The 17,851-nt window shown below is 31.9% G+C and overlaps 2 protein-coding genes across 2 annotated transcripts; both read left to right on the plus strand.

Moving 5' to 3' along the window:
* The first annotated feature begins 1,795 nt into the window (after positions 1-1,795).
* LOC100808055 (probable LRR receptor-like serine/threonine-protein kinase At1g67720) lies at positions 1,796-8,947 on the plus strand. The gene is made up of 15 exons (XM_006588687.4): positions 1,796-2,057; positions 3,054-3,582; positions 4,223-4,728; positions 4,872-5,004; positions 5,239-5,310; positions 5,395-5,463; positions 5,542-5,613; positions 5,816-5,884; positions 6,391-6,545; positions 6,634-6,872; positions 7,127-7,253; positions 7,325-7,393; positions 7,530-7,716; positions 7,823-7,958; positions 8,316-8,947. Exons 1-15 carry the CDS (start codon positions 1,970-1,972, stop codon positions 8,634-8,636), a joined length of 2,772 nt encoding a protein of 923 aa, XP_006588750.1. The 5' UTR covers positions 1,796-1,969; the 3' UTR covers positions 8,637-8,947.
* A 3,368-nt stretch (positions 8,948-12,315) lies between these two features.
* On the plus strand, positions 12,316-15,319 carry LOC100791435 (nuclear transcription factor Y subunit B-10). The gene is made up of 7 exons (XM_003537203.4): positions 12,316-12,474; positions 12,614-12,853; positions 12,942-13,071; positions 13,308-13,313; positions 13,402-13,476; positions 13,593-13,643; positions 15,094-15,319. The coding sequence occupies exons 2-6, from the start codon at positions 12,627-12,629 to the stop codon at positions 13,641-13,643; spliced, it is 489 nt and encodes a 162-aa protein (XP_003537251.1). The 5' UTR covers positions 12,316-12,474; positions 12,614-12,626; the 3' UTR covers positions 15,094-15,319.
* Positions 15,320-17,851: the final 2,532 nt, after the last annotated feature.

Consider the following 17,851-nt stretch of genomic DNA (forward strand, 5'->3'; position numbering starts at 1 on the left):
TTAGTGATTTTTTTAATAAGAAAAAAAAATATTAATGTGATATCTGAGATCAATCACTCAATTAATGTTATATTTCATAATTAAGAAGACAATTTGATCTCAGTTTTTTTAATGTCATAAAAATGACCGTTTAATTGGAGTAGGTTTATTGGGAGATGTTTAACTTGATTTTTAAAGTAAGCAAATAATTCATTCTATTAATAGAGTTGCATGAGTTGATTTGATTCACTGTGATTAATTACAAACTAAAGTGAACAATAATGATGATGAAAAAAACTACCATCAACCCTATCTCATTCCCCACAAAAAAAAATAGTACCACATATAGAACTGAAAAATATTGTAAATAAATTTGAAGAAACATTCGCGATGAGAAGAAATCGAGTAGATAACTAGACCCTACGCCAAGCCATCATTATCTAATCATGATAAGAACACAATAAGATAATGGATCATTACAATTAGGAATAATAGATAAAATGATATGATAACGAATATCAATTTTAGAATTTGATAAGTAACAACTAGTATGAATAAAAGAGTTAAATAACCATGCATCCTAATTATAAAATAATTTTAGACTGTTATTTAATTATAATTTATCGTAAATATAATTTTTAATATAATTGTTATAAAAATAATAAATTTATTATATATTATAATTCATAATTAAATGATAATCTAAAATTATTTTAGATGATAGCTTAATTTTTTTTCTCTTAATAAAAACATACAGATAGGAGTATGGATTAACTCGTTGAATAACAATTATCAATAGCAGGAAACACAATAAAATATTTTCGGTATTTTTCCAAGATTAAAGATAACACGCCAAAGGAAAAGATTTAATTTAACTGATTAAAGTGTTGGAGTTAACCTTTATTGAATTTCACTTGGAAATTTAAAATGAGATTAATGCAATTTATTCTTTTGTTTATAGTTTTGCTAAATTATTTAAATTCTAATTTCTTAACTAAATAAACTTTTTTTTCTCAATTAAAAGACTTAATTCTCTAATGTTTTGTTTGAATTAAGAATTGAATAGAAAGACGAAGATATAAATAAAAAATAAATATATTGAAAAAGATGCGCTGTTTTGGATTGATAGAAATAAGAAGAAAATGAATGGCAGAATTTTCTTCGATTTGCTTGAATGAACTAAAAAAGATAATAAAAATAAATAAATAAGTAAAACATTTTTTCATATCAATTTTTTTACTCTATTAGTTTTTAACAAAAAATATTTATTATTATTATTTTTAAAATAATTTAATTTTTAAGCAACGCCTCATATATAATTTTTCATACAATTACACAAAAAACATGATTAAAGTGGGAAAAAAATATAATATGACGACACAAATTTTCACAACTCCCCTTTCACAAATATTTTTTCTTAACCACCATAATTAAAATCTTTAACTCCTTCAATAAGACTTTCAGATATTTTTACAAATTTTTTTATCATTAATCTTCCCAAATGTTATAATGTACTATCATTGTTTAATCTCATCTCATTCCCTAAAATGTATTAAGAGAATTTGCACTTTGTAGAAAGAAAAAAAAACATAATGTTAAAATAATCGTTCTTGTGCAAACTTTATGTGGACCCTCACAAGACTCTTTGTCGTCTACTCCCACTTTCCGTAGGTGCAGAAACCTCTGTTATAGTATCTATCTATCTCCCTCTTTACTACTCGAATATATATTATTTATTTATTTTTTTACACCTAAATTAAATGCTAGTAACAGATTTTATCTTATCATATATTTTAAAAATTAGTAAAAGATATGGCAGGTATATTTGTTGTTTCGGTATCTTTGCTTGCTTTTATTTGTTCAGTGTGACACAAAAGAAACACAAGCTTCTATTTCGATACCCTCTGAAATCGCTTTCTCTGTTAAGTTGAACCATTTTTATTTTTTTTATGGTGTGGTGTTTGTCTGCGGAATCCTTCTTGGAGAAGAAATGCAGAATAGGGTACCCTTCTTCTTCTTGTCTTCTTTCTCACTCGTGCTGCTACTTCTCTTGCAACTTTCTTCTGCTCAGATGCCAGGTATGTACCCTCTTCTTTGCTTTTGCTTACTTCAAGTTCCTTTTCTATTCTTCAATTGGTTTCCATAAAGATTGAGTTTTTTCTGCTCTAGCACCGTTTTCTGCATTGGGTGTTTTGTTTTAGTGTTTGTCCTTGTGCTCTGTAACACCTGTTCTCTGGCATTGTGCTCTTGGTTTTTTCATATTGCTTCTCCTCTTCTCTTTTCTCTCTCTCAATGTATTTTTTTTCATGTTGTGCCCTTTAGTCCTTAGATGTGTTTTTTTTTTTCTTTTTCTTTGGGTGGTTCATTTGTCTTTCAGTTCGAAAATTAAATCTTTTTGTGTGTGATTCAAGATTCAGAATACTGAGATGAGCTGAGGGCAACAATTTAGCTTGAATTTCATGTTGCATAAACTAAGTAATGGAAGACACTGGTCCAGCTCTAATGGTTTTGATTCATGTGTTTTTCTGTTTTATTTAGATGGCTCTTGCTGCCACTAATTATGAGTCATTTAAGACCCTTAAAATTTTCAATCTTGATGTGTTTTTTCCCCTTAATCCTTTGTTTTTAGTGCAAGGGTGCATGTGGAGGTTCGTAAACCTTGATTCTAGCAGAGTTACATTAGTAACTGGCAAGATGCACGTAGCTTTTATTTAACAGTGATTAATTGCCAACGGTGATGCCAAATTAAAACAGTGATTAACCATCAGTTATGATAAACAATTATTCATGACTGAAGATTGTTTGCCTCTTCGAACCTGTAGTGGTTGTGTATCTATTTTTTATTAAATGAATCATTACATAATTTCTATCATTGTTTTGCAAACTTCTTTTAAAGTATCATTGTGTAATTAGATTTTTCGTTTATCTCAACTCTCAATTGACTATTGCCTGATATTTACTTGATTTGACTTGGTAAAATTTCCCTATTAGATCTAAACTTGTCTGCGCAATGAATTCACTTCATGTATGCTGTTATTTGGTGACAAAATATGTCGACACGTTGTGTTTTACAGGTTTTGTAAGTTTGGATTGTGGTGGTAAAGAAAATTTCACAGATGAAATTGGTCTTAATTGGACTCCCGATAAACTTATGTATGGAGAAATAAGCAATATATCTGTTGCCAATGAGACACGGAAGCAATACACAACACTACGACATTTTCCTGCTGATTCCAGAAAATACTGCTACACACTTGATGTTGTTAGTAGGACAAGGTACCTACTGAGAGTGTCATTCTTGTATGGGAACTTTGATGCAAACAATGTTTATCCAAAATTTGACATTTTTATTGGTGCTACTCATTGGTCGACTATAGTTATATCTGATGCTAACACTATAGAAACGAGAGAGCTTATATTTTTGGCTCTAAGTCCTACAGTCAGTGTATGTTTATCAAATGCAACAACTGGGAAGCCATTCATATCCACGGTTGAACTCCGGCAATTCAATGGTTCAGTTTATTATACGTACACCGAGGAACACTTTTACCTTAGTGTCTCTGCAAGGATAAATTTTGGTGCGGATAGTGATGCCCCAATCAGGTATTAGATCAACTCTGTCTGTTGATTCATAGCTTGCTTGGTTGCAGATTTATCTTCTAAAGACTCTTTTTTTTAAGTACTACTCCAGACCTAAATATAAGCAAAATTATCCAGCTTTTGCATAAATTGAGAAAACCAATCACATTTAAGAAATGAACTTTTTTTCAAAAGTATCATTCATTAGCACTTGATATCAAGAATAAAAAAGAGTCATTAGAAATAACTTAAGGGTTTTTTGTTGTTGCTTATGATTACATATAATTAAGTCGGGAGGGAGTATATCACAAAATACATGTAATACTATGAAATTGAAGTCAGTGATTGAAATCAGATAATGTTACAAAGTAGTCCTGAATCTGACCGGAAAACATTTCATTTGGCAAACTATGATGCGTGCATGTGTTAGCATACACAAACAAACGCATGCATGTGGACATCTTTCACATATATTTTATTGTTGTTTTCACTAGATAAATCTTAAATATCAAACTTTTGTAACCGCCTTTGTAGAAAAGAACTACTTCATACACAGGTTATATCCCTGATGGTAAACATGTTTACTGCATGGTTAGTGTTAGCTCTTTTGGTCTTGAAGAAGTTTTTTTCTTTTCACTCATTAAGTGTATTTTTGCCATATCAGGTATCCTGATGACCCATTTGATAGAATTTGGGAGTCAGATTCTGTCAAGAAAGCAAATTATCTTGTTGATGTTGCTGCCGGAACAAGGAAAATTTCCACCAACAAATCAATTGATGTTAACAGTGATGAATTGCCACCGATGAAAGTAATGCAGACTGCAGTGGTGGGCACAAACGGATCTCTAACTTACCGTTTGAATTTGGATGGTTTTCCTGGTTTTGCATGGGCAGTTACCTATTTTGCAGAAATTGAAGATTTGGCTGAAAATGAATCCAGAAAATTCAGGCTAGTACTTCCCGGTCATGCGGATATTAGTAAGGCTGTGGTAAATATTGAAGAAAATGCTCCAGGAAAATATCGCCTTTACGAACCAGGATATACCAATTTATCCCTACCCTTTGTTTTGTCCTTTAGATTTGGCAAAACATCTGATTCTTCTAGGGGCCCTCTTCTAAATGCCATGGAGATTAATGAGTATTTGGAGAAAAATGATGGCTCTCCCGATGGTAAGTCCGTACCACATGATATGTTGTTTGGTTAACTTACGACTGTCGTGTGTATGTATATTGCAATGCTATGTGTTAGAAGTTAAATCCTTTTTGAATTAGCATCCTAATTTGTTTTTGTACTTTGATTGAATGGTTTGCAGGAGAAGTGATATCTAGTGTACTTTCACACTACTCCTCAGCTGATTGGGCACAAGAAGGGGGTGACCCGTGTCTACCTGTTCCTTGGTCATGGGTCCGCTGTAGCTCAGATCAACAGCCAAAAATAATTTCAATGTAATGATCTATATGTTTTAAGGTTTATATATTTTTTATGTGCATTCATATTCCTCCCCAAACCCTAGCTCAACTTAATGCTCCCCCTCCCTGGAATAAAAAGAGAGAAAAATAAAAGTAAAAGAGAGGGAAAGAAAAACCAGCTTGCTTTTAATACAGAATGTTTAATTACTGTTGCTAAAGAGAAGTTCAAGTGATCTGATAATGGTTACTTTGTATTGTTGGTGATGGCAGTTTGTTGTCTGGTAAAAACTTGACGGGCAATATTCCTTTGGACATAACCAAATTGACTGGTCTGGTTGAGCTGTAAGTTTTATATTGCTTTCTTATTTTGGTTCATATCTATTAAACTTGTGGCTGGTGGCATAATGATTTGATTCACGGATGCAGACGGCTTGATGGTAATATGTTGACTGGTCCAATACCAGATTTCACGGGATGCATGGACTTAAAGATCATGTAATTGGTGATAAACTCTTCCTATATTATTTTTTTTCTTTGTAGTTTTCAGTGAACTAGAACCTTTTTCTCTTGCAGTCATCTTGAGAACAATCAGTTGACAGGTGCACTCCCAACCTCTTTGACGAACCTTCCAAATTTGAGGCAACTGTAAGCTATCTTGAACTTATATTGTTTGATCAAATTGGAAATTGGTATACTTTTGATAAATTCTAGTATGATTTATGAGCTTAGCAACAGTCACTGGAATAAGTACCTTTCTGTTGATGACTCAAGTCCTGTTTAGATAATATTCAAGCTATTATGCTAAATACTTTTGATACAAATTTTATAACACTTGCAATGGTTGTAGGTATGTACAAAATAATATGTTATCCGGAACTATACCATCGGATCTTCTGAGTAGCGATTTCGATTTGAAGTGAGTACCCTTTTCACTTGAACTTAAATATAATGCAGCATTACTCATGCAGAAATGGAGGAAATTATTGGCATGTTGCATCTTAGGAGAATTAATAAATATATCCACAAGATATGGTGGATATGCTTTTGCATTGTTCTGCTCTGTTCAATTCAATTATTTTTTCTCTCTAGATTTTAATGTTTGCAAATGGCTTGTCCATTGTGTTAATATCTGTTACTCCATGAAATTTGCTTTATAACAAGAGAAACCAACATTCATGGTGTTATCAGTTAAGTAGAAAGCTAATGCTGCTTTGATTGCTTAAATAAATGTAGTATGTGTCAACCAATATTACAGTCCTTCAGTAGTATATTATACATTCTGAATTTTTTCCTTGAAATGTAATACTTCAAATATCAATATATTTGTTCTGAGTTCATTCTTATCCCTTTTGTCCAGATTTTCTAATACCCTCATCACCATTTTCACATTATGACCACTACTTTTAATTTTCTCCTTAACAGCTTCACTGGAAACACTAATCTTCATAAAGGTAGCAGAAAAAAGAGTCACTTGTATGTGATTATTGGTTCAGCAGTTGGGGCAGCTGTTCTACTTGTGGCCACTATTATATCGTGCTTGGTTATGCATAAAGGAAAGACAAAATATTACGAACAAAGTAGGATTCGGAATAAAAATTACATACTATTTCTTTCTGAGATTTTTGAGATGGCAAAATGTGATATACTTGTTTACACTCTTTACAGGAAGCCTTGTTTCTCACCCTTCTCAAAGTATGGATTCTTCTAAGAGCATTGGTCCTTCTGAAGCTGCACACTGCTTCAGCTTTTCTGAAATTGAAAATTCTACAAATAATTTTGAGAAAAAAATTGGTTCTGGAGGTTTTGGAGTTGTTTATTATGGGAAACTGAAAGATGGAAAAGAGATAGCAGTTAAAGTTCTAACCAGCAATTCCTATCAGGGCAAACGGGAGTTCTCCAATGAGGTAACCTTCATTTCATAAACCTCTTTTGGTAATCCGACGTTGCAGCTATTCCAGCTGCATTTGCTTAGTTACGTTTTTGTATTGTGATCTATGGTTTATTTCTTTGCTTTGCCTTGTTTGCTTTTCTCTCCCTCCTCATTCGGTTTCAAGATAAGGCATACGAGAGAGAAAACTAGTTTCAACATTCTTACTAAACTCTGTTGGCTGGTATTGAATACATGTTCATATGAGAGTTATATTTTCATTTGATCCAGGTAACTCTTCTCTCAAGAATACATCACAGAAACTTGGTACAGCTTCTCGGGTATTGCAGAGATGAAGGAAATAGCATGCTTATTTATGAGTTCATGCATAATGGAACTCTCAAGGAACATCTTTACGGTATGTATGCCTGCATGATTTAAATCAAGGATCTGAAATACATATGCTCAACCATTCTTAACTTATTGTAGGCCCATTAACACATGGACGGAGTATCAATTGGATGAAGCGCCTTGAGATTGCAGAAGACTCAGCAAAAGGTTTGTTATATCGCTTATGTATCGTTTAAGATGATAGCATTAGTACTTTTTTCCTCTCCAATTTTCTGATGGAATAGCCCTTCCCCTAACTATAAATCACATTGTTATTGATTGTGTTATTCTCATGCTTGTTCAGGGATTGAGTATCTTCACACGGGTTGTGTTCCTGCAGTCATCCATCGAGACTTAAAAAGCAGCAACATTCTTCTTGACATACAAATGAGAGCCAAGGTTTCAGATTTTGGACTCTCAAAACTTGCTGTGGATGGAGCCTCCCATGTTTCTAGCATAGTTCGTGGGACAGTAGGATATTTGGATCCTGAGTAAGGCCTTCACTGTTTTCCATGAATTTGCATGTTTATACTCTGATTTCAAGGGTGTGCCTATTCTCTTATTAACAACAAAGCTTATCATTGTGGCTTCCAACAGGTACTATATTTCCCAGCAGCTTACTGACAAGAGTGATATTTATAGTTTTGGCGTAATTCTTCTTGAACTCATATCTGGTCAAGAAGCAATATCTAATGACAGCTTTGGTGCTAATTGCCGAAACATAGTCCAGTGGGTGAGTTTTAATTTCACTGCAAACATAGAGTTTTGAAGCATAAACGAAGCATCCTGAGCTTAATTGATATGCAATGAAGAATAAATGGAGCATCATGAGTTTTAATTTCACTGCAAACATAGAATTTTGATTTATATAATGACCATTTTACTACATCATTCTATTTATTAATATAATGTGCAATAAGGTAAGTTCTTATTGAATGTTTGTGTAAAAATATTTTACATACCAGCAATGCATATAAGGTAAACTCATTAATTTATAACTAACAATACATTCATGATTTCATGTTATATAGATTTGAAGAGCTTCCATATTATGCTGAATTACATTTATCTAAACTACATTGTTTGACAGGCAAAATTACACATTGAGAGTGGAGATATACAAGGAATTATTGATCCTGTGCTACAAAACAATTATGACCTACAATCAATGTGGAAAATAGCAGAGAAAGCATTGATGTGTGTTCAACCACATGGACATATGCGGCCATCAATTTCAGAAGTTCTGAAGGAGATCCAAGATGCAATTGCGATCGAGAGAGAGGCTGAAGGCAATTCAGATGAGCCAAGCAATTCGGTTCATTCTTCAATCAACATGGGTTCTCTGGATTTGGTTGCAACTGAGAACTACCTCTCAATTGATGAATCCATTGGACAGCCTACTGCACGATAGAGTAAACATAATGCACAATTCTTTTCCTATTAGATTTTAAAAAATGGGCAAGGCCTTGTTCTTATGTTGTCCAAAGTTTGATCATTGATGCTACTCCCAGTTTTCATTTGTTATCTCAGATGTTATAATGTATGTAGGTTTTGCTTTGCATATAACTTGTAGTTGTAGGCTTCAAATTTTTGTTTTTGCCTAGTGGAATGTGGCAACATTAATATGGCAAATCTAGAGTGTGCTTGGACCTGCACAGTCAGAGAATATGTTGTGTATATTGATCATTTTTTGTAGAATGGATGCAAAGAGGTTTGAACTTATAATCTCTTTTAAATTTCTCAAAACCCTTAATGGGAAATCTCTAGTGGATTGTGTTGTGTGGATATTGAAATTAGCATCCATGATATATGACTTAATGATTGCCATACAGCATTAATATTTTATATTGCATGATGCATTTAGTCAAAGTGACATTTTTTTTATATGATATGCACCTACTCAAAGAAACCTTTGGTTTCATTTTCATTTGAAAATAATTTTTGGTACAAAAAGAATGGATAATCAAGACGGGTCATCTAATGCGTCCATAAATTGGATTTTCTAAAGTTGTTTTGGCCTGCATAAAACTAGATATCTATTAAGAAGTGAGTTTTTAAATATTTAATGAAAATTTAATTTTTACGCTATATGAATCAATTAAAAATCATCTTATAAATGACTTAAAATATTTATTATAAAAATAAACAAATTTATCATATACATGATTAAATAATGGTATAAAAAATCATTATATTTTCAATGCATTTCAATTTAATTTATAATTTTCTGTGTTTATAAACTTCTGTTCAAACATTGATTTTTGTGAAAGTAATGTTTTGAATAATAAATAAAATGTTTTTAGATAGATAATAATTCATGAGAATACATAGATGTTGTTAGATTAACTAATCAATTGCTTATTTAATAAGTTATCATATCTTATTAGAACTTATATCATAAATTTGATCATAAAATTTATTATAATAAATTAAAATAAACTTAATTTAATAAGCTTTACCAGTAAACTTAATAAAATAAGCTAAAACCTAAAAAAATACTTACAGAAATTATAAAGTTATTTCTGTAAGTTCAAATTAACTCCTCATAATTAAGTTATTTTAAACACATTCTTAATAAAAAAATTCAAATGGGAATTCAAAATTTAGGAAAAATTGAAAAAAAATCTAAAACCGAATAAAATAAAAGGTGATTATGGGATTAAATTATACCCTTTTTCTTGAAACAGTGTATTGCTAAGAATTTATCTCATGAAAAAACTTGATTTTACTATTAGGAGTTAAAGAGTATTGAAATAGGTTCTCCTAGTGCTACAATCTTTAAAGGAACTCATAATTGGATGCCTGGTAAATGGTAATGGGTTGCGTTAACTGTTGCTATAGACACATTCCTGGTTTCCATGTTGCTATCCGGAAACTTATTAAGCACTGATTTTTTTATTAATGGCTTCTTTGTTTTAGAAAATAAATTGGAGAGAGAGAGTACAGAGCAATATGATTTTTTAAAAGTCCTTTTACAAGAAAAAAAAATATAAAAGTAAATGTTACACTTTTAACTTTTGTAAATGATATTTTATTTAAATATTGAATGTTGCAAGAATATAAATACTTTGCCTATCATTTATGCTTCGAAATTCATGCAACAATTTTAAGTCACTTCTTTCTACTTTTCCGTTTGATTTGAGCCGATCGATATTTTATGTGGACTTTTTCTTTTCTCCCTTATTTTCATGTCTATCAAAGGAGGGGAAGATTTTTGAAAAATGTACATTCTTCTCTTTGTTAATTAGAAATTATAAAATTATCTTGCGTGAGTCTCACTCTTTGTTAAATATATTTTTCTCGAAACTTTGTGATTTAAAATAAATTTAATCAGTATAAAAAAATGTGTTATAAAAAGTGTAATAGAAGATTTTTTTTAGTAAATATAGTAGAGGGTGTGCTGTTTTCATTTAATAATAATGTAGGCAAAACATTTTATATTCTTGCAACATTCAATAATTAATTAATTACTGGCAACCATTTATACTCTAGCAACATTCAATAAATACTTTGTTAGAGGGTGCATTGTAACCACTTTTAATACATTTTTTAATTACCGACAAAAAATTATAAATTTATGTGAACCTTACTCGCACCTTACTCATAATTTTATAATTTTCATTAAACTTCAATCAATAAAGAGAAAGTATGTTACAAAGAATGTACTAAAAGATGTGTTAGTGCCACTCTTTATATGTTTACATGAGCATTAGTTCTTAAAAATTTTATGAGCCTTATGTACATGTATTTTTAGGAATTAGTGATAAAACATAAGTATGTGAGGTTATTTATGAGATCCATTTAGTATATTTTTAAATTTGTTGGTGGGAGAGATTAATTGTTTAAATCATAAAAGTGGATGTAACTAATGTGTAATGATGAGACTTATAAGAATCCGTAAAGATGGATAAAATAGGTTATTAAGATAAAGATGACCTAAATTTGCGTCAATGCATTTAGAGCATTTTTATTAGGAGTTCTCGAGCTGTGTTTTTTAACTCAAAAATTCATGTCCATCAAATCTATTATTATTCTTGCTCAAAAAAGTTTTCATGTTGGAAGTTGAGTTATAAGAGAAGAACTCTTATAAAAAAAATTGTTTTTTTAATGTTATTTGAGAGGAGAGAGTTTTTTTTTTTGGATAAGTAAAATTCAAAAACCCAAGTTGGGTTCTATCACTGAAATAAAAATGACATTTTTTTTTATCTCGTGATATTATGGAATTCACAAAAAATGTTCTAAGAATTTAAAATTGATTCTTTCATGTGTTTGATGACAGGCTAAATATGAACATGAACTCCAATGGCTTTTCATTAGTTTGATAACCCACTTGAAGGATGTAAACAATTGCTTTGGCAAGATTATGTTGGTGCTTGTTTTTCTCGTAAATTAAGTGTTTAGTGGTCCAAAGGTCTCCCTTATGTGTATAAAGGATTGAGAGAGAATAAAATAATGCTTCCTAGCAATGCAAATAATAAAATCGTATGTTTGGATAAAGAATTTTAACTGAGAAAAGTAATTTATCAAAAGAATTTGAATTCCTGTTTTATAGTTTCGAGATAACTTTTTAATTAATTTTATTAAACATAATCTATTTTAATTTAGATTTGATGTATATAATTAATTAAAATAATATTACTTAATCCGAAAATTATAGTTATTGTATTTGTATTATATAAAAATCTATAAATAACTTTTTTTAATAATTATATAAAATAAAAATTACATTAAATATTATTCTTTCAGCACAGGTAGATAGTAAAATTTTAGAAAAAGTCTATATTATTCTTCAGCACATGCTGGCAGTCAAACAAAAAAAAAGAAGTTATAGAACTGCATTAATCTTTTTTCTTTAAAAAATCTAATTCAATTTAATATATTTAATTATTTTAAGGGAATATATTTGAATTTTTAATCAATATCTTAAAGATGTTGTTTAAAAATCTTAAATACAAAAAATAACGGAAAGATATACAAAAACAAACAAAAAGTATTTAAAAAAAAATCCCCAAAATTATACACGTGGAAATAAATGTTAAACAATTATTAATTTCCCTTATTTTTCTGGTTTTAGGCAAGTATAAAAAAACCCCAACCAATGGGAGAAGAGAAGCGAAGGGTGCAAAGGAACGTGAAAGTAAAACGGACGGTGGCGATAGAAGCGTCTCTCATCTCCATCGTCTCCTCACTCCTCTCTTCTCCAGCGTTCATTTTTTCTCGCGCCCAAATACAAAATCACATCACAACAGGTTTCAACATCTCACTGTTTTTTTTTTTTCTTCTTTTATTTTTATTTTGCCCTTTCTGTCTTATCTCTCTAGGGTTTTCTATTTCCCCAATTTTATCATATCATGTTTTTTCTTCTCCCCGTTCCCCTCCTCCGATTAGGGTTCCGGCGACCATGTCCGATGCTCCGGCGAGTCCATGCGGCGGCGGCGGCGGAGGCAGCCACGAGAGCGGCGAGCACAGTCCCCGCTCCAATTTCCGCGAGCAGGACCGCTTCCTCCCCATCGCCAACATCAGCCGCATCATGAAGAAAGCGCTTCCTCCCAACGGGAAAATCGCCAAGGACGCCAAGGAAACCGTGCAGGAATGCGTCTCCGAGTTCATCAGCTTCGTCACCAGCGAGTACACTTCTTTGTTTCTCATGCGCGCTTTCATTTTTTGTTTGTTATTCGCGTTAATTGAATGAATAAATTGCGTTGTTGTTTAACAGAGCGAGCGATAAGTGTCAGAGAGAGAAGAGGAAGACCATCAACGGCGACGATTTGCTTTGGGCTATGACCACTTTAGGTTTCGAGGAGTATATTGATCCGCTCAAGGTTTACCTCGCCGCTTACAGAGAGGTAATTTTTAGTTTACATTTTTTTTTACCTTTTTCAATTAGTTAAATCAGTGTTTTTACCCTCTGTGATTTCTGCCGACAACAAGACTGTAACAGGTATAAATTGTTCATATATTGATGTTTAATTGTTTATAGTACAGCATGCTGGTCTAGTTTCCTGCAATTGAACTCTGCTTTTCACTAATGATTTTTTTTTTATTATTATGGTTTATCGTGGGCCAATTGTGAATGTTGCAGATTGAGGTAATTTTTTTTTCTGTGTTTATCTACACTTTTGAGTGTGTGTTTGTACACATTGTGGTTTATGATTTATGATCTTTTGATGTGGCAGGGTGATTCAAAGGGTTCGGCCAAGGGTGGAGATGCATCTGCTAAGAGAGATGTTTATCAGAGTCCTAATGGCCAGGTTGAGAATGTATATTATTCGTTATTATTGGTTGTGTTGCTGGAAATATGATTAGAATTGGAATACAATGAAATTGACATCTGATGTTGGATTATTTTATGTTGTGGAATTGACAGGTTGCTCATCAAGGTTCTTTCTCACAAGGTGTTAATTATACGAATTCTTAGGTAATTTCTCTCTCAAAAATGCAATATACCTCTTTCCTCCTGTGCTCTTGGCGCAGAATTGATAAATGATTATGCTGAGATTTCTGTTTAATCTGGCATGGCTGCAATGTAGTATAAGATGCCAATGCTTCTTTCACATGAATTCCTACTTCGTGTCCCTTTTCCTCCTAGAAAGTTTTTATTTGGAGCTCAATTTAATTTAAAGTTTCTCAATTTGTTGCTTCTAATACTATTTTGATTTTTTATTTGAAATTTTGAAGACATATTATAGCTTAAAAGGGGTCCCTCTCAGAATTCATGCCTGATAACCATATCTACACTCCCCATTTAAGTCCCTGATGAAATATTGTATGGCTGATGGGTTGGTTTGTAGGCTCAATGACTTTATCTATCTCTTTTCTTTCTTGAGTTTGTAAGCTTTTTGATTTATTAGGTTTATTCAATGTGTGACCTATCTTAGAATGCCATTTTTTTTCCATGTTGGGCAAATGAAAATGTAAAATTAGGCAATTGGAAACTACTAATTTGTCATGTTGCCTTCCAAAAAAAAACCAATTTGTCATGTTAGAATTTTCCAATCTTTAATAAATTGTACAACTGCAAGCTATAGAATACTTTAAAGCTGCTATGGTCCCTGCACTATTTGATTTTTTAATTACAATTTTGCGTTAGGATTGAATTAGGCTTAGTGGGGTCCTATAATGGTGGTAGGTTTCTTTAGTGATTTCGGACCCTAAGTATGGTAAATTCCAGGCCCCAAGGGTGGTAGCTTTTACTTGGCTTTCTTTGATAAAACAATGTTTATTTCCTGCTAATGCATAGTAAAATTATGCCTTAATTTCAAATAATTTCTGGTGGTGAATCCTGGGTTTTGATGTGTCAACTACAAGGTTACCTAATCCTCAAGAACTAGAAGTCAGATATGCCTGACTGGCTACTTTGTAGTAATAACTTAAATTGAAAGTATATTTGAATTGGTAAATTAGATGATCCTTCCTTGTGTTCGGATAATCAGACGGAAATCTCGTTGCATCTGTTGGCAATTACAAATTGCACTGGCCTTTTTCTTTTCCATCATTGTATTTTACTCCATATACTTTCCTAAAGTACTCTAGCCTCTGGTACCATTTTGTCATTTGGCTTTTTTATGGGGTTTAATAATTAATCTTTAATTATAAATCTGGAATTTTCAGTTCTTTAAAATAAAAGAGAAAGCTAGTTTTACCCAATTAATTAAGCATTAAACCTGACTTTATTTCAGAAGAAACTTATATTAGGAATTGATTTTCCTTGAATCCTAACATATAGCATGGTGAGCATACAATTTTATTCATATAATATAGTTGATTTTTTCTCTGGTTTGTAAATTTGTGAAATGTTATTTCAGGCAACAAAATGTTTATAGATGATGAGTTTGTGATATTAATTTTCTCTCTCTTTAATTTTTCAGCCCCAGGCTCAACATATGATAGTTCCGATGCAAGGCCAAGAGTAGATATTGATCCTCTCCTTCAGTGTTTGACATGTGTGATCTAAATGCCAGTGGAACTTTTATGTCAATATGTGCCCTTGGTATAATGAATGCATTTTATGTTATGTAAACACTACATGCGGGGATGTTGGTTCTTGTGACCAGATATTATTTATTAAGACTTACATTTATCTTTGGAAAAGAATCATTATTCATAAGTTATATTGTAAATTCTGGAACAATGCTTGTCTGATTCCATCAATCGTCCTGGTAACGATTTTATGTACCTGATTGGAAGCATAAATTGGTATATTCTTTCCCTTCGTTGTCTGTTATACTACATTGGATGAAGATGCTACTAAATTAAAACCTTTTCGTAGGAGACGTAATCGGATCCTGCTTTACATAGATTTATTATTTATACTTGTGTTTTGCCAAAGACTACAACTATTTTTTTCCCATTAGACAAGGTTAGCTACATATATTGAATGCGTTTAACCCAACTTTTTTTTTTTAATCTTTGGGAATCGAACTTAGTAGTAGTGTTACAACTCACTCACTGCACAATGTGTTTAACATTCATTTAGGATTTTATATTTTCTTGTATACTCATTCATCAATCACATGGCATGCATTATGCAATGCTCGGGTTCGCTGTTTCCATAAGGCATGTGCCTGAGCAATGACTTGATTACTTACGCTTAAGGAAACACGAGGTGGAGCTGAACTGAATAAGTTGAATTGGATGTGTAAAATTTACCTTTCTAAAGTATGGAAGATTTTTTATAGTGTGGAATGTAGCATCACATGGTTAGTGTCAGTTTTCAGTCATGCTATATATTTATTTATAAAAACACTACTCCACACCACACCTATCATAAAACTAAGCGCTACTGTTTTCAGTTATATTTTTTAGTTGACAATACTATTGGTATTTCATTTGATTCTAAAGCTGCAATGCTTAATTTTTGACAAATGCAAGCCTAACACATCTGTTATTCCGTAGTTTGTGGTGGGTTGGTACAAATAGCACTTTTGTTGGTCTGCAGACTCTAGACAGTAGTTAGGACTGAGGTGTGTGAATATATTCGGAACTTTTTTATGTTGTCAAGTAGTTAGAATTATTTTAATTTGCTTGCTTTTGAATTTGATGTAACATGCGGGCATTAGGGTATTCAACTTTTTGAATTGTGGTTTAGTAAAAAGAATATTTGTAACTCTGGGGAATGGGGTTAACGTCAATGGTGCTAATCTGCAACAAGTCCACGTCAAACTTGTTTTAATGTGTGAGAATGCTTCCAAATGGCCATACTTGAGCGTGCTCGGTGGATGACTAGGCTACTGTTATTGGACCTTTTGTATCTTCTTTACATGACCACCCTAAAACCCTTTTGCCAATATATAATGCCTTTTTCCTGTATCATTTCCACATTCATATTCTCACTAGTGTTTTCATATTGGTTGATTATTTGTTTTCTTTTGCAGTGGGAGGTAATCTGAGTGAGCCATTTATCTCTGTAGTTCTACATGCTACTAGCTATGTTTTTAGTTTTTACTTTTTTCCATTTCAAAAGAATCAAAACCATTTTATGAAAAGTATGTCAATTATGTTTTTAAGGATTTAAGGTGGTTCTGCGAATTCGTTGCGCCCTGTGTTAAAAAAAACTTTCCTCACATAGTTTTAGGTTTTTTGCCGTGATTTTTCGTTGAACGCAAGTTTCAATGACTAAACACACTTATTTCTGTATGTGATTCATGTTTGACTTGCAAGAGACTAGTAGAATTCAAGTCTCAAAAGTTCAATCTACAACAAATTAAACTGAAAATTAAGGTTCACAATCCACCATTTGGACCTTAGATTTGGTTGAGTTCATATTGTAATGGATGTGCATTGGATGGATGGATTAATTTGGATTTGGACTAGTATTTAGGTCCTAGTCATTTTTTATCATGCTCAAAGCTATCCATTATAACCCTTTTTTTCACTTGCCCAAAATAAAGACCCGAATTAAACCCACCGAAAAGTCTTTTATTTTTTATTTTTTCAATTTTATCAGGTTGTCTCTACTTATTCCAAAGAGTGTGAGAGTTAAATACAACATAACTGATGTTTACGAGAAAATTTTCCCATGTTGCTTTGGTATTTTTGTCTTGAAAATCCAATTTTCTTTGCTGAACGTGTTTTGGACATGTTTCCAAATATACTACGGAAGAATTGAAAGTCCAAGATCAAAGTAAAAAAAAATGTACCTTCTAATTGTTTTTTTCTTAATATCTTCTAATTGTTTAAAGTTGCTATAAATAATAGCCGAAAGAAAACCTTGATATAGTTTTTTAAGTATTGTTTATGTTTCTTTTAATCACATTGAAGTTTTACTTCAACAATCTCCATAATCATACAATGCAAATTTAGTATTATACAAATGCAATGGTTATCTCAAATGCTTTCACTTCACATGCCCCTTTACGACGTGCCCTAATGTTATCTGAATTTCATAGGTAGGTTCCTTAGTGAGAAAGAGTAGTTGTCCAGTCAACTACTAGTGGAAAGAAGTAAATGTCAATTCATTAAGATTAAGATAATGGCTAAGTTTACGGAATAAGGCCTATTACCGTTATAAATTTTCTATGATAGATAGAGGTTGAGATAAAACCACAAAGTCCTATTACCGTTATTATTTGAAAAATAAAAAAGGGGTCGGAAGGATGCAATTATGATAAAAAAATACAATAAAAG

This window comes from Glycine max, chromosome 10 (assembly GCF_000004515.6).
Source record: "Glycine max cultivar Williams 82 chromosome 10, Glycine_max_v4.0, whole genome shotgun sequence".
NCBI lineage: Eukaryota > Viridiplantae > Streptophyta > Magnoliopsida > Fabales > Fabaceae > Glycine > Glycine max.

Excerpts from the sequence above, each read along its gene's own strand:
- LOC100791435 (XM_003537203.4), top strand. The coding sequence starts at position 12,627 with ATGTCCGATGCTCCGGCGAGTCCATGCGGCGGCGGCGGCGGAGGCAGC. Across the intron at positions 12,854-12,941 it reads ATCAGCTTCGTCACCAGCGA|AGCGAGCGATAAGTGTCAGA; the intron begins GTACACTTCTTT and ends GTTGTTTAACAG. Across the intron at positions 13,477-13,592 it reads ATCAGAGTCCTAATGGCCAG|GTTGCTCATCAAGGTTCTTT; the intron begins GTTGAGAATGTA and ends TGGAATTGACAG.
- LOC100808055 (XM_006588687.4), top strand. The coding sequence starts at position 1,970 with ATGCAGAATAGGGTACCCTTCTTCTTCTTGTCTTCTTTCTCACTCGTG. Across the intron at positions 3,583-4,222 it reads GATAGTGATGCCCCAATCAG|GTATCCTGATGACCCATTTG; the intron begins GTATTAGATCAA and ends TTGCCATATCAG. Across the intron at positions 7,717-7,822 it reads GTAGGATATTTGGATCCTGA|GTACTATATTTCCCAGCAGC; the intron begins GTAAGGCCTTCA and ends GGCTTCCAACAG.